Raw genomic sequence first — 23,621 nt, forward strand, 5'->3', positions numbered from 1 at the left:
AACACTTACGTGAAGAAGCCCCAATACAATGCAGCAGCAACACTTGATTGGACAAAGATTTTGTTATAAATTCCATTGTGCTTAAGCGTGCATAATCAATGTGTGCTGTTTATTCCAACGATTGTGTTTTAATATGCCCTGGGCTAAATACATAATTTTTTAATTATTATTTCCTAATATTTTGAATTTTTTTCAGGCAAGTCAAATTAACGTTTGGGCAAGCATTTTGCAGCAAATTTGAAAATCTGCTTGCCCAACTGGGCAAGTGGTAAAATAAAGTTATGTAGCACCCTGTGTTTCTAACTTAATTAAGTGACGGACCCAATTTACTGGAGAGCATGCTTCATTCATATAATGTACAATGTGTACACTGTCACAGATCCCGTACACTGTATGTATTACACAATGTGCATTTATGATGAGCCCATGCAAAATTGTATATTATATACCTCATTTTATTATATAGAATCCTCTCATCTGATTGGTTAAAAGGGGAGTCATGAAAATAGCTGTGCCCCATTTTTGATCTACTGTGCCCGGCACCGGGGCACAGTAAATCAACTGTGCCCTGTAAATAGGTTTGGAGACATAGATCGCTCATATGTACGCACCAATGATACGACTGCCGCGCATTCGATCAGCATGCTGTAAAAGAGACTAGCGGTCACTGTGCCCTGTAAATACGTTTGGAGACAGTCGCAACCCCGTATATTCACACATTCACTCATGTACGCACCAATGATACGACCGCCGCGCTGTCGATCAGCATTGATTATGACTGCTGTAAAAGAGACTAGAATCTGTATTTTCGGTATCTATATTTCGGAATCTGTATTTTCGGTATATAAAACAGATAATGACTGCTTGATATTCGGGGCACAGTTAAAATTATGTAGGCCCTCGGTGATGTGAAAACCATAACCATGCCCTCAGCTTGGCTTCGGGCATAGTTACGGTTTTCACATCACCTTGGGCCCATAATTTTAACTGTGCCCCTCAAAGCAGTCATTATTTGTATACTGTATGCATGCACATCATGGTATGTTACTACAGCCACAACTCATCTGTCATGTGTGAAGACTGAAGTCATGCAACATCCTTTAAAGAAATCCCAGTTTTTCATGAAAGACTGCCAAGGAACGTATATTTTATGATATATAGCTACAGTATTACTTTGCTACGGTACTGATTCCTGGACTTAGACTTAAAATGCTCAGGGATGGCAAGTTCAGAAAAATTTTATGAGTGAGATTTTCATGACTCGGCATCTCGGCGCGCGAACATGCGCGTGAGCGAGGGTGTGAGAGGGGTTTTTCCCCCCTCCCACGGTAGGGAACTTTTTCAATTTTTGCGATCAGGTGCATACTTAACCCGTTCCACACTGAATTCTCACGGGCCCTCATCAGATTCCCATATGGAACAGGTTAAGTGACTATTTTTAACTCATTTTGAAAGACAAAAGGGAAGCATACACCTTCAATTGCCACTATCACTTTAATCCTTTGAGCTATGCTCATTATTATATAGGCCCAAGTTGCAGACTTCGCCTGATGCATGAGAAAAATGGGTGCCATGCGTGAGATCGTGACACGGCCCCTAAATGCTTGAGTCTCGCGCATAATGTGTGAGACTTGGTAGCTCTGAATGCTACATGTACAATATGTCATGCACCCAATGTGCAAATTCTGCCGTCCTCACGACCATATGATTTTTTTTTTTCTTCTATAGTACAGCAGCCTGAAGAATGGTTGAATAGCATCTCAATGGAGATGAAGCTTATACACCTGTACCCTTTCCTTTTCTCAGTCAGTAGCAAGATACTAGGAGTAATCAGTGTGCCACTTATGGAGTACAAATGTAGTTTAACCCACTGGATTGATTAGTCGCTGAAACACCCGAAACTGCCTGTCTTAACTCCCTAAAATGCCCAAAACTGCCTGTCTGTTGTTGTTTCTGCTTTGTGTTAAGCTTTATCATTTTTTTTTTCATATAGAATACATAAAATTATGTAATTTGAAAGAGGCCAAAGGTCAACAAAGTATGTCAGAATTACTTGTGTGACACACCATTCTCTTGGTAAAGTCTTAAATAAACATAACATATACACAAAAATAAACGTGCAGGTGAGCTATTTTACAGCATTTAGAAAGTTGTCAAAAAGAGAGCAATATTTCTGTATCTTCCAGTGAACCAGAGGCCATTACTGTATACGATGTACAAAATCTGCTAAAGGGTTAAGCAGTGTGTAGTGCTGGTGCAAGGGTTTGTACATGGCATGCATGAATATATGTGTGTTTACATTGTAGTGATATGACAAATTGATCACATGCTGCACTATGTATGAAACCAAGTGCTTTATTGCTTCTCATTATTTCAGAATATTTATAGAACAAATGTTTTCTTTGCTGAAAACTATAAGAATAGATCAGATTTGTCTGGAAAAATTTTACCCATTTAATGAAAATGCCTGCCTGACTTTCAGGTAAAGATAACATGCCTTGGAACTGTTCTTTCAGCTTGTGCTCAAATTTAAGTGGAGTACCTAATAAAGCAAAAATTACCTCATTATGTGGAGACCACTGTTCAATTACAATATAATATGATGAAATTTGATTGAACCACTATGGTTGTGTAGAGATAATATCTGGTGTTTGTGTGTCCATGGTGTATGGTGGAAGTGGATGGTGCCTTCTTGACAGAATGAAAGACCATTCATTTTGGTCTTTCACTTCACAGTTGAGTGCATCTCAGTCTAATTTCTGAGCCAGTGGTTTCAAAAGGTATTTGTCTGTGCTGATCGACAGACCCACACAAAATGCACTAAGAATAGAACGGCTTGGACTGCCCAAGTGTTATTGCATGAATGCTCAATGTACGCTGTACAATGTACATCTAATCTTGTACACAAAGTTTATGGTTGTAGCAAGTACATGTACTGTACATATCGGTAGCTTAGTCTAGTGCAGCTGTCTGTTTCTGGCTGTGTGAAGTAATTTCTAACCTAACCTTGAACAAACAGTGCTCTAGTGATTGGGTGTGTATGTATGCATTCACTCTGTGAGGTCATAGTGCTTTCAGGATTATCTGTAATCACGGATGTGTGTGAAGCTGCATATCAAAATGCATATTTGCCCGGTGCGCTTTTGTAGCCTGCCTCATATGTGTTTAATGGACCTTTCTGCGGATTTGGACAGAATTCATTGAAGTCTCTGAGAGCGTGCAGCTGTGGAGCATGACTGATGCTATGCAGTAACTGGCCTGCCTGCCTGCCCGGATATCAGACACGGAGGTACAGCAGTAGGGTCACATGTCTGGTATGATGCTGCCCCTGTAGCTGGTGGGATCGGAGCGAGAAAGCATTGCTTGAACATGTTGAAGGGGGAATGTAGCTCTGGGAGTCTCTCTGCATCGGTGTGTTGGTCTTGGGCAGTGCCAGGGGATCACATGTCTGCAGGCAAGGATCGTCTGTCACCCATGTGTTTGTGTCTGTGTGTGCTTGTCAAATCATGCAATACCGACTCACCCACCCGCCCGCTGGCAAGTCATCAAATTATTACTCTGGGTAGTGACTCGTTCTTCTCTTCAATGTCGGACAGGGATGCCACTTTGCTGTAATCATAACCATCCCTTCCCCTCGCATGGATGCTGCTCGTTACATGTCAGTGACTCTGTGTGTACCAATCAGCAAATTATGACAACATCATTGGTTGGCAGAAAGGTTTAGTGGATTGCCTACGGTTGTTTGTTCGCAAACCAGGAACGTGTGGCTACAGTATCTGAATGGCCTACATGTAGTCTGCTTTCCTGCAGCCCAAAACCACGATTTACTGCCAAGATGATGAGCTTGATGGATAGAACTCGTTCATTTCGTAGACACTTTGCGGGTGATAGCGAAATAACACCAAGGGATTTTCAGCAAGTCAGATTTTACTTACAAGCGTGCTTCGTACATGTACCTCAACATCTTTGTCTTCCAAATGTGTCTTTCTGCAAGTAGAAATCTGAGCGAGCAAATTGCTTTGTAGCAGGTCGTGCAGTTGACTTGGAAGTTTTGTAATCAGAATCCATCAGAGATGCCCTTTAGATCTCGAGGGATTTGAATCTGTTCATTTCTCTTCCGCTCTCATGTCTATTGGTGCCCAAAACAGATTAGTCTATTAAGCGACGGAGCTGTTTTGTATGCATGTGCGATCTCACGGGCCATCAAGCGAAGCATTCCTCGAAGCTAGTATCCTGCCCTTTCCATTGACCACGGAATTGATGGTAAGCTCGCAAGATAGGCTATCACTGAGATGGTGATGAGTTGTACAGATTGCATCAGAAGCATCTCACACTGTGCCTTGCTGTTGCCCCGTGTGAACTGAGCGTGACATCTTCTATTAACTCAAAAGCGACTACTGAACAGCAGTTTGATGCTAATTGTTCAGTTCCCACCACAAACCCTTTTCTTGAGGAATATTATTAACAATCTGCTACTTGAAAGATGAGTGATGAGAGGGAAAGTGATGTGGAGGGGGAGGGGGATGAATGCGCCGTGCTCCTCATCCACCCAGACCGGTCCAGATCAGAAGCCTCATTTCACAGGAGCAGACGGAAAGTAAGTGAACAGGTAGAGGCAGCAGAAGGAACAGCTGACCAGGGCCCCGTTTCAAAAAACTCGTTATCAATAATAGCAAGTTACGATAAAAGCTACTGAAATCCTTGCATCTGATTGGCTGAGAGCAAATTTGTCATAGAAACGGGACCCAGGGGCCTGTTGCGCATAAATCTTTTTACCTGAGAAAATGTCTGGTAAGAACTGAATACTCAGGTAAGTATGATTCTGCCGTTGACTTTCACACAGATAGGGAAAAGCTCTGTTAAATATAAACCAAGTTTTTTCAGGTTAAATGCAACAGGCCCCAGATGCATGTATGGATATCTGCATCATGAGATAACCTCAGAGATTATATTTCAAATTTTCAAGCACATTTTGGAGTGGAGACCTAAAATAATAGGTGTTACAAAAACATTTCCCACTTTTGATTTTTAATAGTTCAAAAACTATATATCAGATAACACTGACATTGATAAGAGCAATAGCTGAATAGTGTACAATTTTGTTGGAGGCAATTTTAAAATGACAACATAATTCAGTTTCATGAAATTAAACATTAATTTTTCAGTGAGGTTTCAGATTGTGCTCTATTTTCAACCCTCTGTACAAAACTTTAACTTTGAACACAAGTCAATTGGTGTGTATGGGAGTGTGTAGTTGACACCCAGACAATGGTCCTGGATAATGACCTGGATTTTGATGATCATTATTTATTCATGAAGAATTCCACTATCACAGCTAGTCCTTTATTCATTCTGAAATGTGGTGTATGCAAGCGCATGGAAACATGCGCTTACTTTTTTTTTCATGTGCATGCATTTCACCCTTTGCTAGGAATTCAGACTAGCAGTGCCCAGGGCAATCCCTCATGAATTATTAATGAAGCATTCATGTGCCTCAGAGCAGAGCTTTAAACAGGTGGTATCCAGGTCCATTGTTCATGGTCATTGTATGTACAATGTACACACTCACATATACAAATCTGGAACCTAACGCTGAAATTAATCATGGATTTTATGAAACTGATATGGGTTTTCATATTCAAATCACCTCCAACTAAATTGTACACTATTCAGCTATTACTCATACCAATGAGAGTTTTATCAGATACATAGTTTTCGAGCTATTAAGCATCAAAAGTGGGAAATGTCTTTTGTAACAGCTAGTAGTTTTGTTACAAAAAAGAAAAAAATATTTAAAAAAATGTGCAGAGTATATATCTTCACATTCATTTGTGTGTGTGTGTTTGTTTTTGTTTTGTTTTGTTTGTTTTGTTTATTTTACAAATGGGTCTTTCAGAATTCACTGAAAGACAAACTGGAAAGGTTGAAGTTGATTAAAAATTATATATTGTAGGCCATTTACTGTACAAGCAAGCACAATGCTCATTTCCCAGAGAAGATGTGAGATCTTGATTTGCAGTGTCATTACAATTTGTCAGTCAGTCATTCTTTTTCAAGTTCATTGAGTTTGAGTCTGTGTTTTTGGAATTTGAACATTGGTCGAGTGCACACGGAGAGATTTGGACTATCTCTCATCTTGGGCTTGCTAGCTTGTTATTGCCATAGTTTGTAGACAAATAACAGTACTGTATACATAAGAATGATTGAGAGGAAGAGAGGTAAAAGACTGTATGTTTAGATTATACGTTGTATAATATAAAATGTACATTGTACTCTCAAGTTAGCGTACAATGTAAGTCTATGTATTAGCATTAGAAATCTGTGAGATGTATGAAGCACTCAGTTGAGGTGGCTGTACAATTTATTTATTTATTTTTTTTTTTTTGCTCGTTTTGTAAATTCCCACCAAAATTAGATTTATTGTAATAATGACTTCAAGTGTACATTTACATGCATCTGTGCGTGTTAGGCATACGTACAGTACATAGTGTATTGAGTGTAAATTTTGCTTGTAACATGCACTTTTGAATGTTCACTTACTTTTGTGTGAATCTGCACACATGGTTGTCAACATCGTATTTTCTTCTTTTTCCTAAGAAATAATTGATTCATTTAATTTGTAGTATACTCGCCTAATGCACAAAACTCCCATTACCACTGTAATGTTCTACACATACTGTCGATTATAAAGGGCAGTAAAATTCATAGGAAGGCATGGTGTGCAACATACGAGTACTGTAAATGCAGTAAAACTTGTCTTGCCGGCCATCCTTCTACTGGGCGTTTGCAGGAAACTCTTCATCACTTTGATTTCCTTATTGTTGAGTGATGAGTGTGGAAAACGCTGGTCTAAATGTACTTCCTAGGGCAATAACCTCGGCAACAATTATTAAGAGTACCTGCATGAAACACAGCTGAAATCCTTTTACTGTATAGTTCATTGCCACAAATGACTTTTTAGCTCACCTGAGCCAAAGGCTCAAGTGAGCTATTGCGATCGCCCTTCGTCCGGCGTCCGGCGTCCGGCGTCCGTCGTCCGTCGTGCGTAAACTTTTTACATTTTCATCTTCTTCTTGAAAACCCCAAGACCAATTTTCATCAAATTTGGCAGGTAGCATCCCTAGGGGGTTAGGAACTCAATTTGTTAAAATGGGCACCATGCCCCACCCAGGGGGCCCCCAGGGGGGCCCAAACCCCCCAAAATTAAGGAATCTGTAAAAATCTTCTTCTCTAGAACCAGAAGTGATAGAGCTAAGTTAATACTATGAGTTAGTACATTGATGACTGTAGTTTCAATTTTGTTCATGGCAGAATCAGGGGTGCCCCCCTTGGGTCCCAGGGGAGGGGGGTGGGGAGGGGTCCTAATGGGGCCTAAATTGTACATTTTCATCTTCTTCTTGAGAACCCCATACCATGACCCATTTCCACCAAACTTGGCAGGTATGTAGCATCCCTAGGGGGTTAGGATCTCAATTTGTTAAAATGGGCACCATGCCCCACCCAGGGGGCCCCCAGGGGGGCCCAAACCCCCCAAAATGAAGGAATCTTTAAAAATCTTCTCTAGAATCAGAAGTTATCGAGCTAAGATAATACTATGAGTACATTAATGACTGTAGTTTCAAGTTTGTTCATAGCAGATCCAGGGGTGCCCCTCTTGGGGTGGGGGGGGGGGGTTGGGAAGGTCCAAATGGGGGCCTGAATTGTACATTTGCATCTTCTTCCTGAAAATCTCATGATGGATTTTCGTCAAACTTGGCAGGTAGCATCCCTAGGGGGTCAGGGTCTCAATTTATCAAAATGGGCACCATGCCCCACCCAGAGGGCCCCAGGGGGCCCTAATCCCCCCCAAATTAAGGAATCTTAAAAAATTTGGGCCCTTATTGTACATTTTCATCTTCTACTTGAGAATGCCTGGTCAAATTTTAGTAGAGCTGTGAATAGTTAAAGATTAGTCAGTAACTGTGTGAAAGGTGAACTTGCGATACTCAGGTGAGCGCTAAACCCGTGGGTCTCTTGCTATTTTATACAAGATAAGGGGCAATCCAAAGTGTGATTTTTGCAATAATTAGCCTGGATCTTTTCATCATTCGTTAGCTACTAGTTTTGTACTGTATACGCCATATATTTCGCGAGTCTAAATTTTTGCAAATCGGGAATCCTGACGATTTCGCAAGTGGTTAAATTCGCGATCGTGGAGTCCTGTACAGAACAGAGAAGTGTACACGCATACGTCACATTCACATTGGGATCAGAGTCAATATCTTCACGTGTCTTTAATTTTGCGAATAGTACTTGACTCGCGAAATTCGTGAAAATAAAAACATCGCGAAATATTCGGCGTATACAGTATTGTACATTGTACTTGTGTATTTGTACTGCAGTCAATCCCCTGTGGCATCATCAAGAAAATCTCATATCAGTAAAATTGAAGTTAATTACCCTCTCAGTGTTTGGAAGGCTCTTTAGCTGTACAAACCTCACAAAGCAGTTACATCAATTTCTTTATCCCATGTACACGATTTTACCTATATATGCAAATTCTAAAAGACAAAACCTTACTTTGATCATGGGACTGTGGTAGCTCTCCATGCTGTGATCATCTCATTTCTTTAATTTGTTTGAGATACAAAGCAGAACAAAATGGGAAGTTAGACACTCACTTTCAAAACTTTGTTTTCCAGCTCTGATTGTTGACCTGTTATGTGTATTTATCACTGTGTACTACATATGTACCCTTTGTATGGTTTTATTATACCTCAATATAAAAAGAGAAAAAGAAAAATAACCTTGGCATCTTCTCAGGCAGGCAAGAGGGCAGAAGGTCAGAGTGTCACTTACCAAGGAGAGCGATGTTATGCGGCAAACATTCATTTTGAGATACATTGAATTCTTTGTTGATAATTATCGATAATTCAGATCCTTTGTAAACTGTACATTGTGTCTCTGTATTGTAATTTCATTTTTGAGTAGTTGGATTTCTTTTTATTGTCAGTCAAGGAAAGAAATTTTCTTTTTTCAATTTAGTTGCAAATATTGGAATTTTCAATGTGTATCCATAATAATAATAATGAAACAATAAACAGTTCCTCTGAATTATTTCAAATAGTCACCTGTAATACACAAAATAACACCAAAACACAAGTTTACTTCCCTCTCATATTTCTTCATAAATTTGCTTATCATATTGTAGATGACTTCTAGACTTTTCTCCGAGTTAATACATTTAGAAATTGAGTAGTTCTCTGGCAAAAAGTTTGACTGACCCCATCCCCTTCTGCCACCCATGCTAGAATACAAGAACTCCACTCAGTTTGGAATGGTCTTTTCCTTTTGCTTGTATTTCTCGATTGGTACATAGGCTAATGCAGCCAGCAGGCGTAACAACCAGGAGCGCCAGCGGGATGCCCGTTCCAATAACCAGTTTGCCAGGGGAGGCGGTGATGACGAGGAGGAGGAGGAGGAGATCCTCAAGTACGGAGCAAAACATGTCATCATGCTCTTCGTGCCTGTATCCCTGTGCATGCTGGTCGTCGTGGCGACCATCTCCACGGTGTCTTTCTACACAGAGTCAGATGGTGTCTACCTGTGAGTATGATTCCTTGTACTGGTGGTAGTGAATGTTGCATGTAGTTAAAGACCTCTGCAGTGAATTTTTTGGAAAGCAATGTTCTTTACCTCCATTTTCACAGGTTTTCTCTTCCCCCTGAAAGAATCTAGGCATATTCATTGATGGTATGCTTATATGGGCTTGAGCATCTAATTTAGAATGAGCAGTTTTGCCTGTAATGTAGGTATTCTGCAAATGATTCCTGTGAATATATGAAAAAAAAAAAGGAATTGTTCATCAACAGAATGGAAGCAAGAGCCACAGAAATTCATTTAAAAACAGAAACAAAAAATATGACAGAAACTTTTTCCTATAGCAGAGGGACAAGTCATACATTGACATATTACATGTGAGCACTATCAAATGAGTATTTAGATGTGGACAGTATATTATAGAGATTAGCATGTGTACAACTGTCCCCACCTACATAGAGAGTGTGTATTTCAGTGTGCGTGTGTGTGTGTGTGTTGTGAAATACAAATGGCATGGGCTGCCAAAGTGGGATAAATAGAATGGATGGCTTTAGATATTTCTAGCAGCTTACTGGCAATATTATTGTGGCACCATGTTTCTGAGAATTTTGATTGTGCCTAGAGAGCAGATCTCGCACATAATTTCTCTTCTCTGTCTGAGTTCGTCAGGGTTAGCAGGGAAAGGGAAATGTTCAGGATGGACAGGGTATTACAACCATGCCCGCACTAATCCCATCAGTCGCTATGCATAATGCATGACCCCTATTACTAATCTTCGCAAAATGTCAGGACTTGCTTTGCTCCACCCTCCAGCCCTACTTGCCAAATGGACAGAATGCAGATTAATGACCAGTTCCTTCACGTTGAAGGATGTTTCCCTTTATATTAACCGTGCCATCCATCATCAATTTTTTTTGCATCACACAGGGACACGACTACAGTTGGCTATTTTTGAAAGGGGATTTTGTGTGTCACATGGACTATTTCAGACTGGAATCCCCCCCCCCCCCCACCCTCTTGGAAATCCATTCCAATGGTGATGTCATGCTCATTGTCCCATATTTTCTACTTTTGACTTGCCTGCAGCCTGAATGTATGTCTTAAACAGCTCTTTTATAAGTGACAAATTCTAACTACAGTGTATAGTGTACATGTGCATGGGAAATCACATATTTGTTCGGTGTAAAAAAAAGGGCTGTTACAGCAGATGAATACCTTTATTATAGGAAATTGTAACTCTCATAGAGGGCTTGAGGTACAGTACATTGTAGTAATGTTGAGGCAGTTATCCTCTCAAATGGCAAATGAACCACCTTTGATATTACAGCCTTTGCCAGCTCTAGATGTTTACAAATTCTGTTGAATTTGTTTTGTCTGTCATGAAAAGATATTCCAAAGATTATTATGTCTTTTGACATGGAACATCAGTTTTAAAAGCGCATTCACTGTGGTACATGTATGTATTTTTCCCTGTGGCTTTGAAAACACACATGACAGGAACAAAGTTCACATCATACTTTATCTACATCGTATGCTGTTTTGAATTATGTGCATTAGTGTGTGTGTGTGTGTGTGTGGTTGTTTCACTGCATTATATCTGATGAATACCCCAATTATACTGCAAGCGGGTTTTTGAACCTCTTTGAGGAGATTTGAGAGCCTTCTCAAAAATGGCTTCTCATCTTTTTATACTGTGTGAGCTGATTTTGCCCAGATCAGGCCATTGCAAGCCCTTGCAGGCCCGACTGGCTCTGTTCCTACGGTGACGGAGTTCCCCTCCGACACAAAGCATGGGCTTTTGAATTTCTCACATGATTGCAAACATGATTAATGCAAAAGTGTGCAAGTTTTGTGGCGTTTGTCAGTGGCTGTTGATGACGATAGCTGGGTTGTTTACATTATCTGGCGATGACCTTCAGTTATAACTTCCGGGTCTGCAAAAAAAATGGCGTCTCGAACCCCCTAGCATTTTTACTGTAGCTGAGGCTATTTGAGGCTGCTATAGAGGGCTCTGAAACCACCACCTAAAGGTGATTAGGAACATCTATTTACTACAACAATTAGTGCATGTTCTGTTGATACACCAGTGCTGGGCTGTAGAACTCCAAATACTGAATTATCCCTTGTGCTGTTCTACTTCACCTCGGCCTGTGGCCTTGATGAAACAAAATGGCACTTGGGATGATTTTGTCGTTCTATAATCCAGTAAAGTGCATCACAGACCAATAGTGAACACTCGCAGGGGAAAGCGATGAGAGGTTAGGGTCAGAAGCTACAATGTCATCTCATGTCCATAACTTTTCCAGGGAAAGTCCAATAGCAATGCTAAATATATGCTGATGGAAATGTATCAAGAAAAAATATCAAGAAACATTCTTTGGTCTAAAGATGGTCATATGTCAGTTTTTAAGGGCATCAATCGAAATTAAGGAATTCATTAGAATGTTGAATTTACCCGTGACAAAATGCAGAGCTGCCAAGTCTCCCTGATTCTGCCGGAGTCTCCCTGAAAATGTCAAAATCTGTTCATGTCTGAATAAGAGAATTAATATTAAAATCTCTCTGATTTGGGAATTATTTTCGCCCATTGAAATGCATGTAACACACAGATATCTCCCTGATTGCTGTGTGGAATCTCCCTGATTTGGATGTGGGAATGTTGGCAGACGTGCAAAATGTAGTTATTGTGTGAGAAAGTATCCAAGTCTACTGCTCTAGTTCATTGCTTTTGTATGGCAGTATGTATCTCTGTGTTGGCTCATGTCAATGTTATTGTATGTGTTCAAACATGTTCCTTCAGCTTGAAGTACTTTTATAGGTAACATTGAACGAAAAGACCACTACAATAAGAGTGGAAGGTGTGAAATGCGAGTTTGTCAGTGATCCTCTGAATATAGATGCAAAAAGAAAGGCCTAAAAAATATATCTTGAATATGAAGATTACTACAACTGTAGTAACACTTGTTTTGTTATGCATGGTTGTTTTTTGTGTGTCTCTATTCTCCAACCCAGGATTTATACCCCTTTTCATGAAAAGTCCGATCAGGCTGGAACCAAAGCATGGAACGCTCTGGCCAATGCCCTCATCATCATCGGCATCGTCCTCATCATGACCATCTTCCTTGTCGTCCTGTACAAGTACCGATGTTATAAGGTGAGATCGGAAGACAACAAAATCTGCCTGTTGTTGATGTCTCCCTTTAAGACCGACCTATGTAGCATGCCAGTATTATTCCTGTGTGCACATCCTTTCTAAACCTTAACCCTCTGTTTATACTGTGGGACATTTGGCTCGCTTCCATTTGTGTCGTGTACACATCTCTATAGAATGGGGATTTGTATGTGACTTTTGTTCCTGGAGATATGGAGTTTTACATTCTTTTCTGTTTTCTATTTTTCCCCCACCATTGTAAAACTTCCATACATACAACACATCCTTGCTTTCTGCCTCTTGTTCTCTCTATTTATAACTGTCTTTGCCATTTTCAGGATGTATCTATCACATACTGTTGAAAAGAAATGCAACATGTCCAAATTACTTCAGGGTAAGCCTGGACCTGCATGTGTGGAGATGACTCTAACCCTTGGTAGTTTAAAATTCAAATCTTTTTGCCATCATTTTTTTTTTTTTCAAAGTGTGATTGTTATTGCAGTATCTTTTCCATGTTTTAATTTTGGGGTTTTGGGTTTTTGTTTTGTTTTGTTTTGTTTTTTTTTAGGGGGAGAGGGAAGGGATGAAAAGTTGTATTTCTACACCTTGATTGATGCAGAATCATATCAAAATGACATAATTCAAGTCTTGCATTTGATATTTTGGATAGTCTTTTATATTTGACATGTCAGTAGCTCTTCAGCTCAACTTGCAAATACAAATCAAGGCTAGAATGTAGAATGTAGGCTATGTTGTACTGGGTGACTTTCATTGAGTGGCGTATCACATAAAAGATATATTCATGGTGCCACCAACGTCATTCTGTACTTCGTAACAGGTCTATAGATATTCACAATTCATACATGCACAGAGTATGTTGCACAAGTTATTTGACATGATCAAGTGAAACTGTAAAAACTTTCTGTATTTATGTTTTTTTCTCTTTCTCTTGTCCAATCCAGGTTATCCACGGTTGGTTAGTCTTGTCATCGCTTATGCTCCTGTTCTTCTTCACATTCTTCTATTTACAGTGAGTTCAGTGACAGCTCCCATCTTAATCTGGTTTTTGTGAAGTGATATATTTGATATATACACTCTTGGCCATGTCCATGCCATGCAGTGATATGTAGAGCTTTCCATTTCTTTATATCATTGATGGCCATCAGGCACAGCAATTACCAGGTCTAATGTTAGTTTCTGTTGATTTTGTTTTCAGCAACAACAAGTTGTCGTTATTTTGTTGGTTTTTTTTAACCTAAAATCCCAGAAAATATCCAAACATTATAGTGATAAAACCTTGGTAAGCTGCAGTTCTTCTCTTTCCCACTTTTCCAAGGGAGAAATGTCCTTGAAAAAGAAAACATAATCAAAAAGCAAATTTTGGCCAGAGTAGATAGGTGTTTGTTCATAGCCATTTGGGGTAACCTTTTCAGTGCAGAAACTGTTATCCAAGAGGGCTCCACAATTGTCATTACCTATTGATTATTTATTTTGAGCTTGCAGTATGTTGTATGTCAGTACACAAGTTAGACCCATGTCAGATCTGTGAACGGCATTATGCTACAAGATTTGAGCTTTATACTAGGAGTTGATACGGTTGTATTTAACGTGAAGTATACGAAATGTAAAGTGTGTTAACTAAAATCAAAATTCGCAATTGTTATATTTCATCAACAGAGCAATACCTGATAAAAACCTGATTATTCTTGCAATTAATCACTTTCATTGATTAATTTTAGGCTAATTATGGTAGAAAAGTGGTCAGTAGCAATTTCCGATAAAAAAAAACCAGAGAAAAACAAAAGTTGAAAAAGAAAGAAATACATAAGAAATTCCAAAAACAAAATACAGAAGAAAGTACATGACTTTTGAAAGTTTTTGTGATGTACAATTGTTGAATATGTTAAAACAGATACACATACCAAAAAGTAGACTCTCAATGCTTTTAATTAGGTTAAAATATGATCTTGGGCTTAATTTGCATAATTAATTAATTGAAATTAGAACTTGATTGTTTCAAAAAATCTTATGACACAATCTTGTAGATTATGATGTGGGTATCATGCATGCCAAATTTCGTTGTGATCGCACCACTGATGGCCGAGATCTCGGCATAGCCTAAAAAGCCTGGCCTGATAAGGGTTAAGAGCTGTCATCTTTATGAGGGTTTAATTTTTGTGAATCACTGTTGGGCTGCCAATAAAACCACATAGGAAAATATTGTAAACGGACATGCATTAGAGCACTTACACTAAGCCTCGATGTCAAGTTGCAAAAATGTCTCTGAACTCCTCATTTGCTAAAATATCTGTATGCGAAAACCGTAACAGCTTTTACAGTATTTATCGATGGGCGATATTTCAGTATCCATCCATCCAGTTATCCATTGATCTACTGTAAAACCAGAAATATTAGCTTGCCTTTTGATTTTGCGAAAACCAAATTCGCGAAATTAAAATGCACATGAAAATTATTGTCTACACTATATGCATTGAATGCTAGTGGCAGTTTGCAAAAATCTAAAGATGCGAAAAAGGCAGTCGGCAAGTCATGAAACTTTCATAATGTACTGTATACGCTGAATATTTCGCGAGGTTTTTATTTTCACAAATTTCGCGAGTCAGCTGCTATTCGCGAAATTAAAAACACGGGAAAATATTGACTCTAATACCGATATGAATGTGACGTACACGTATACATTTCTCCGTTCAGTACATGACTCCACGATCAAGAATTTAACCACTCGCGAAATTGTCGGGAAGTCCTGATTCGCGAAAATTTAGACTCGCGAAATATATGGTGTATACAGTAATAATATCTTGCTGTACAGTTTCACTTTATCCATTGATTCACTGATATTGATATTTAATTCCAGTGATTGCTCTGGCTGTTAACATGCTCATGCTGCTTCCTTCCCCATTACCTCCACTGCAGAGAGTTGCTGGTGACCTACAACATTCCCATGGACTACTTCACCATAGCGGTCATCATCTGGAACTTTGGCATGGTGGGGATGGTCAGCATTCACTGGAAGGGACCGCTGCACCTCCAACAGGCCTACCTCATCGTCATCTCGGCCCTCATGGCCCTCATCTTCATCAAGTATCTCCCCGAGTGGACCCTCTGGACCATTCTGGCGGCCATTGCTGTCTATGGTAAGTTGCTTGACTGGAGAGTGGTAGTAGAGGGTGGGGGGTAGCCAGAATTTTGGAATTAGAGGACACTAGAAAGATAGAGGAGAAACCGGTTTATATGCTTCCGCTGAAAACAAGAACTGTATATATGCTGTATATTTTGCGAGGTTTTTATTTTCGCAAATTTCACGAGCTGGGTGGTATTTACGAATTTAAGAACACCCAAAAACATCAACTCTGATCCCGACCATAACACGATTGTGCACGCATACATTTTCCTGTTCATTACTGTACTTCCCGTTTGTGAATATAACCGCTCACGAAATTGTCTGGAAAAATTAAACTCACTAAATATATGGCGTATACAGTACTTCACATCCACTCTACATCTCGCCACACACACACACACACACATAAACATAGTGTATGGCTAACAGGACTGACCAAACTATCAGTACATGACATTTCAGCAAGATTGAGAGCAAAACCAGGTTGTTGTGTAACATTTACTGCAAGAAAAAAACAAATTATTGTATTGGTCCACAGTGTGTGAATCAGATCATTTTTGAAAGCTGTGTCATCTAACCTGAGAATACTTGTGTGGGCGGATGTAATCCTGTCAGAGGCCCCGTCTCACCTCTCTCTATGTTTAATTGACTTCTAAATCCCTGTTAAGAATAACAAGTCCTCCATAATTACAACTGCAAGATTGATGTGGCAAGCTGGAACATAGCATGAAAGTTGAATGAAAGTATATTAAGGTCCCTCTGTAGGCAACACATGCTCTCCGGTTGAGAATCTATTTTTTCTTTTAATCTTTGCTCATTAGCAGGCTTCTCTGCTCACCTTACGCCCACTTTGGATTTGTATTTCTTTTTTTTATGTCAGCACCGGGGCTTTATGTTTTCTTTGTGTTTGTAAGTTGTTTTTTTTTTCCTTCATTTTCTGGTTGGCTGGTTATTTATACACTGTGCATCTACTGATGCAGATATTGATTTAGTTTTTTTGTGAGCTGTGAAGACGATCGGTACAATTTGATCCAGAGCATTAAAGAGTCGGCCGAAATACCACAATGTGAGGAGTTGAAATTATTCTACACCTTGAATCTTTATCTCGTGCCCTTTTTTTCCAGCAATTATTGAATATGGCTCATACATACTTTGCAAAATTGCCTTGAGGATTTTAATATCGCACGACTTTGTCAATGGCTGCTGTGTTTTGAATGCAAAGTATTTTTATAAGTTTCTGTTTTCATTTTCAGACCTGTTTGCTGTGCTGTGCCCCAAGGGTCCTCTCAGGTTGCTAGTGGAGACGGCTCAGGAGAGAGACGAACAGATCTTCCCTGCTCTTATCTATTCCTGTGAGTTGGAAAAGACAAAGGGGGTACATATGGATACCAAAAGATGGATGGATAGATAGATAGATAGATAATAGATTGCTTGATTGATTGATTGATTGATTGATTGAAAGATTGATGGATGAATAGATGGATATGTATATTCAGTGTATTATGCTCTCATCTATTCCTGTGAGTGGGAAAAGACAAAGGGTGTACATTTGGATACCAGTAGATGGATAGATGGATAGATAGATAGATAAATAGATAGATAGATAGATAGATAGATAGATAGATAGATAGATAGATAAATAGATAGATATATAGATACATACATACATAGATACATAGATAGATGGATAGAGGGATGTAATGAATATGTATATAGATCAATTGATTGATAGATGGATATCAATAGATGGATATGTATACACTATGTATAGTCCATGGCAAATCATGTTAGGAACATTTCAAGAGAAACAGTCCGAAATTCGGACTGTAATGCTCGCCCTTGCAGGATATCATGTCTGTTCAGTGTTACTGAATATTGATCCTGAAGACATTTGTTAGATAATGTGTAGTCATAGTCATATTTATCTTTGGGGAGATGTAGACAGGGGAGGGCAAGTTTCTACTGATTTTTATTTCATCATCAGATATAGTAATAATGTGCAACTTCAAAATGTGCAACATGGCACTTTTTCTTTTTTCATGTTCCGAAACCATTGCATTCTTGTAGTGACAGCCATGTTCAAACAAATACCAGCTTTGCTATATTAGTCATGTTCCAACACCAGATGTAGTCAAAATCAAACTCCTTTGGATAATGAGCTATTATTTTTGTGTGTCTTTACCTACATCGTTTGTTTATGATTGAAACTGAGAGAAAAAAGAAACAAAACGATCACAGTCCAATAGGTCACAGTCTTCTGATAGACCACCCCAAGCAAATATCTTATTGGATATATTCATTCCATGATGTTTGCAGTTCTGATCAACTCCCATGACAGATTGGACCAAGAAATATAAATAAACAAATAATGTACTGTGTTTGTATGCCTTCATTTCATTTTGTTGAAGCTTTTTAAGCATTCAAGAAAGACTTTGAAATGCATATGCAAGTGGTATTTGGAAATGTTGTTTTTTGTTTCTTTGTTTTGTCTGATTTAGAAAGAGAGGTGAGACAAAATGTCTTTAACTGATTTTGAATTTTTGATGGCGTATTCCAATAGATTCTGCATTGTGTAATCCCACAAGTGAGTCTTGAGGTTGACCAATACTTGTCAAGGGATGCCTACACAAATATTGACCTGCAGTAATATTTGTATTTTGTGTATTTCTTTGTTTTGATTCTTAACAAAAATTTGAGATGCTTTCTTTGGAGACTTTTAGGGTGGAACTGCCCTTCTGATATAAGTGCAGTTTCAATTTTTCTGTGGTAGGATTGGTAACATTAACTACTACGATCAGACATAAGTTATCTATCCGGTTGCATGCAAGTAACCATGTTGATATGTTGACCTTCTTTCTCCATGCAGCAACAATGGTATGGTTAGTTGGAATGGCAGATACAGATTCAAATACACCAAAGTCAAATAGTCAGCAGCAAAGACCACAAGATGCTGTTTCTACCCAGACAAATGCAACCAGTAAGTATCAAAATCAAGTCTATACCCCATACATTTCATGAGCGTGATATTTTTTGTCTATCAAGTTTTACTCGTTCAGTGAGTAGTTTGACACCCCAAGAATCAAAGTGATGGAATTAAAACTATACAGTTGAACCTCTCTTATCCGGCCTCCCTTTATCCGGATCTCTCTATTATACGGACGCAATCTCGCCGTGATTTTTTTTTTATAATTACGGGAGGAAAGGGGGATTCCCAACTCCTTGACAACTCCTACCCAAACACACATGAATTACATATTACTTCCAACATGATTAAAGGGGAAGGCTAGTAACCGATCAGTGGGAATCAGTGGAAATGCTGTGAGATGATTGATCCAATCCTTATGGGATTCATTCAAGAGTTCATTGTATATCTATTGTTGTGTGAAAATTATTTGCTTCAGAATGGTCTCATATTCAAGTAATGTGCAGTTTAATGCTTCCAGGTTAGCGTCCCTGGTCAGTGACGGAGCATTAATCTGCACATTACTTGAATATGAGACCGTTCTGAAGCAAATCATTTTCACACAACAATAGATATACAATGAACTCTTGAATGAATCCCATAAGGATTAGAACAATCATCTCCCAGCATTTCCACTGATTCCCACTGATCAGTTACTAGCCTTCCCCTTTAAAGGGAAGGTAAACCCAAAGAGCAATGTGGATTGAGTGAAAGCAGCAACATTAGTAGAACACATCAGTGAAAGTTTGAAGAAAATCGGACAATCGATGCAAAAGTTATGAATTTTTAAAGTTTTGGTGTTGGAACCGCTGGATGAGGAGACTACTAGAGGATATGACGTATGAGTGGACAACAATACAAAGAAAATATAAAGGATATTCAACAAAAATTCACTTTTCTGGAATTATGAAAGAGCAGTGGACCAACCGCTTTCAGAAAGCAGGGGGAATAATTGCTACCCTTAACATTTGTCAATATCAAGTTGATGGAATTTGTAATTTTCATGAAAAATGGAGTTTTGTGGTATTTTCTTTATATTTTCTTGATATTGTAGTCCACTCATACGTCATAACCGCTAGTAGTCTCCTCATCCAGCGGTTCCAACACCAAAACTTTAAAAATTAATAACTTTTGCATCGATTGTCTGATTTTCTTCAAACTTTCACTGATGTGTTCTACTAATGTTGCTGCTTTCACTCAATCCACATTAATCTTGGGGTTTATCTTCCCTTTAACATACATTTCATCAAATTTCCTTCCAAATTGCTTACCTCCAGACATTTCAACATCCCCAAACATCCCCAAATGAAACAATGAAAAGGTTGCATTATACACATTCCTACATGTGGTACTACAATGGGCTACGTCAGTACATGTGTATGTATATGTACATGTATAAAGCATTGAGTCTCCCGTATCCGGCCAAATCCCTTATCCGGATGAGCCACGGTCCCGACTTGTCCGGATACGAGAGGTTCAACTGTATATTATTCCCAGTCAAGAAGGTTCTCAATTTTATATATTACACTTTGAAGATGATATGCATTGGACTTGTGTTGCTTGCAGAAATATTTTGATCTTCTTTTTAATTTCCCCAATGTCAGATGAAAAAAAAAATTAAAGAAAATGAAAACATCATGGAATACTGTAAAACCAGAAATGTTTGCATCCACATTTATTTTGCGAATTTTGCAAGTGCCAAGATTCACAAAATTTAAATGCGCATGAAAGTTCTTGTCTACACTATAGGCATTGAATGCCAGTGGCAATTCCTGAAAACTTTGTGCTGTAAAAAAAGCCTGTTGGTTCCAGTTCTTGAAAATTTTATGCTGTAAAAATATCTTGCTTCACAGTTTACAGCTTATACAGTAAATAGCGAGACTGTTGAGATTCCACAGTAACAGAACAAAATTTAATTGAAGTACTCACTGTACTGTCTTTGGCAGTGGTCATTTCAAAATTGTTTCTGACATAAATTTTGACCTACATTAGTGCCGTTTTGTTGCGAGTGTCACACTCAGCTGTAAGACAGTGTCCAGACATGTAAGGAAAAGCTCCCTAAAATCTGAAATATAGGTATGAAAAGAAAGTCACAGCCAGTCCTCTCTGTCTGTGATATGGCAATGTACTATTTGAAATGCCACTGTTTTAAAATGACTGTGGCTTTGATTTATACATGACACCTGCAATATCCTTACATCAGTTCATGTGTGTTTCTGTCTGCAAAGTGAGTATTGTGGGTGATTAACTTCCTACTATTTGTCAAATAAGAGAGATGGTATATTTCTTATGACATTGTTAATAGATTAGGGGTACTTAATAAGAACCTAGATATGTGTTTTGGTCGAATTGGAATAAAAATTGGGTGTAAACCTATGCATGGGGCAGGCTAGTTTGCTCAATCTGATTCTTGACATATGAAAAGTGGTGCAGTATAATGAGTAACCATAATTTCCATCAATGATTTTTCTTTAAATCCTTTTGTTCCTCCTGCCAATGAGTAGCTGACGAAGACAATGGTGGATTCGATAGCGAGTTTCAGGCACGAAGGGAGCGGGACCTGGAGAGGAGCGGTTCCACGAATTCGGAGGATAGGAGAGCAGCCGTGAGGGCGCTGAGGCAAAACAACACGCATAGCAACCGGCCGCCACCGCCGCCAGAAGAGGAGGAGGATGCAGAGCGTGAGTCACCATAATCCTGATATTATCCAGGGCAGCGTGCTGGCTCAGGTGGTTGCCTGGCTGCCCTGCTTCTAAACAAGGGGCTCCTGTTCAAGGTTTTCTGAGTCCAGTGGAACCAATGTTGTGGGTTCTCATCCTCCTTGTGAGAGGAAATTACACACCCCATCTGCCAGCAGAAATACAAACTAGAGAGACATGTGTGTGAAAGAGAGCCACTACTCAAACACATTTTTAGAAAACAAAAAAGATCACATTTCACTTCTTGCAAAGAGCAGGGTACAAACCTAGTTTGTTTTTTATTTTTAATTCTTTATTTAAATTTCATTCAATGCCACAAAATTCACATCCACAAAAACAAAACAAAACATTGTACAGAAATATGGTTGGTCAGACACACACACCATGCACACACACACATAACACACACACATTCACTTAGAAACAGGGAGAGTGATACAGATTCTGTTTTGATCGCCAAGGTGATTAGCAGTAGTCAGTGTATAGTCTTAACTCAGCTCATTGTTCCGTGCTATTATGAATGAAGGAGTCAAGTTACTGTCTGTTGAAACCATCATCAGGGCCCCATTGCATAAAACCAAGGTAACTCTACAATTAATGGTAACTCTGCAGTCAGTGAAAACCATCAGTGAGTTCTTGGCTTTGATTGGCTGTGGAATAGCATTGCTATAAAAGTTACCAGTGACGGCGGAGTTACCAGTTATTGTAGAGTTACTATAGTTTCATGCAGTGGTGCCCAGGTAATGCAAGATCCAAAAATGAAAGCATATGACGTTGGGATACATTCTTCCCTTCATGTACAATGACTGGTATTAATCAAAAGAAGAAAGTGTTGGCTTCAATGCAGGGTTTGCACATGAGAAATGTATTCCATCTTTTGAGAATAAGTAAAGTGCCACTGGGCATAGCTGTACATGGGGTTTCAGGGATAATGTATTGACTTTTATAGTACATATTTATGTGTAGGAAAGGTGATCAATTATAATTGAAGAAGGAATTGGTGTATTTGCCAACGGAAAATTATGTAGAGAAGAACATTTAATTTTGATGGGAAAAATCCAACCTTCTGTCACAGGACTGAATCAAGAGAATCGTCCTAATCACAAGTTCTGCCAAAGATGGCCACGAAGGGCACAGATATCAAAATTTGAAAGACAAATGGAATATGCACATGCGTATGCTTTTATGCTTGTTCACAGAGGATGAGCTCATATGCTAACTCATTTGTGATTGTGCATGAAGAGTGAAGTTCTTGCTATCTATATCAGTATGTATGTGTTTTTGTCCCCCCCCCCCCCCCCCAGGTGGTGTAAAGCTAGGTCTGGGAGATTTCATCTTCTATAGTGTCTTGGTGGGCAAGGCATCCGCATCTGGAGACTGGACAACCACAGTGGCCTGTTTTGTTGCTATTCTCATCGTAAGTTAATGATTTGTAAGGTTCAGTATATATCATGGAAAACCATGCTACCTGTATGAGGGCTAAGTGTGTCACTGTTTTCTCCAAAGATTACTGTAAAACGAGGAATTTTCGCGTGCACTTTAATTTCGCGAATTTCGCGAGCGCCAAGATTCGCGAAATTAAAATGCACGCGAAAGTTCTTATTTACACTGTATGCATTGAACGCCAGTGGCACTTTGCGAAAATTTCATGCCATGAAAAAGGCTGTCAGCTCCAATTCGCGAAAATTTCATGCCGCGAATATATCATGTTTTACAGTATTGAAAAACCCTGCAGTTATTGCATATGTGAATTGATATCTTGAGTTGTTAGAATAAAGAGGAACTCCTCTATGTTTAAGCTGATTTTATTGAGTGAATATATTGCAAATCTTCACAAATTTCCTTCAAATAATAAAGAGAAAATAGTGTTCATAACAGAGTTGTTTTGATTATTAAAGCAATATAACTTTTCAATGAAAGTTGCAAAATGGGAATGGAGGTCTTTTAACAATTCATGTGTTTTGTGTATGACTCGTTCTTCACTTTCAGCAATTCACTTGTCAATTGTTAACTTTTTGAGAAATGTGAGTAAATTTTCCCTGAAAATATCCCTTTAATTATGGCTGTCTTAGGAAATCAAATGTAGGG

General features: G+C 38.9%; 1 protein-coding gene across 1 annotated transcript in view; it reads left to right on the forward strand.

Annotated features, from left to right (window-relative positions):
- The window catches only part of LOC140226952 (presenilin-1-like), a 40,190-nt gene that overhangs the window by 15,366 nt on the left and 1,203 nt on the right, over positions 1 to 23,621 (forward strand). Inside the window, exons 3-10 of the mRNA XM_072307386.1 lie at positions 9,359 to 9,585; positions 12,592 to 12,733; positions 13,693 to 13,760; positions 15,665 to 15,885; positions 17,126 to 17,224; positions 18,739 to 18,849; positions 21,339 to 21,515; positions 22,838 to 22,950. Of these exons, the coding sequence (XP_072163487.1) occupies positions 9,359 to 9,585; positions 12,592 to 12,733; positions 13,693 to 13,760; positions 15,665 to 15,885; positions 17,126 to 17,224; positions 18,739 to 18,849; positions 21,339 to 21,515; positions 22,838 to 22,950 (1,158 nt within the window). The remainder of the gene's footprint in view (positions 1 to 9,358; positions 9,586 to 12,591; positions 12,734 to 13,692; positions 13,761 to 15,664; positions 15,886 to 17,125; positions 17,225 to 18,738; positions 18,850 to 21,338; positions 21,516 to 22,837; positions 22,951 to 23,621) is intronic.

Source organism: Diadema setosum, chromosome 1, assembly GCF_964275005.1.
Source record: "Diadema setosum chromosome 1, eeDiaSeto1, whole genome shotgun sequence".
Classification (NCBI taxonomy): domain Eukaryota; kingdom Metazoa; phylum Echinodermata; class Echinoidea; order Diadematoida; family Diadematidae; genus Diadema; species Diadema setosum.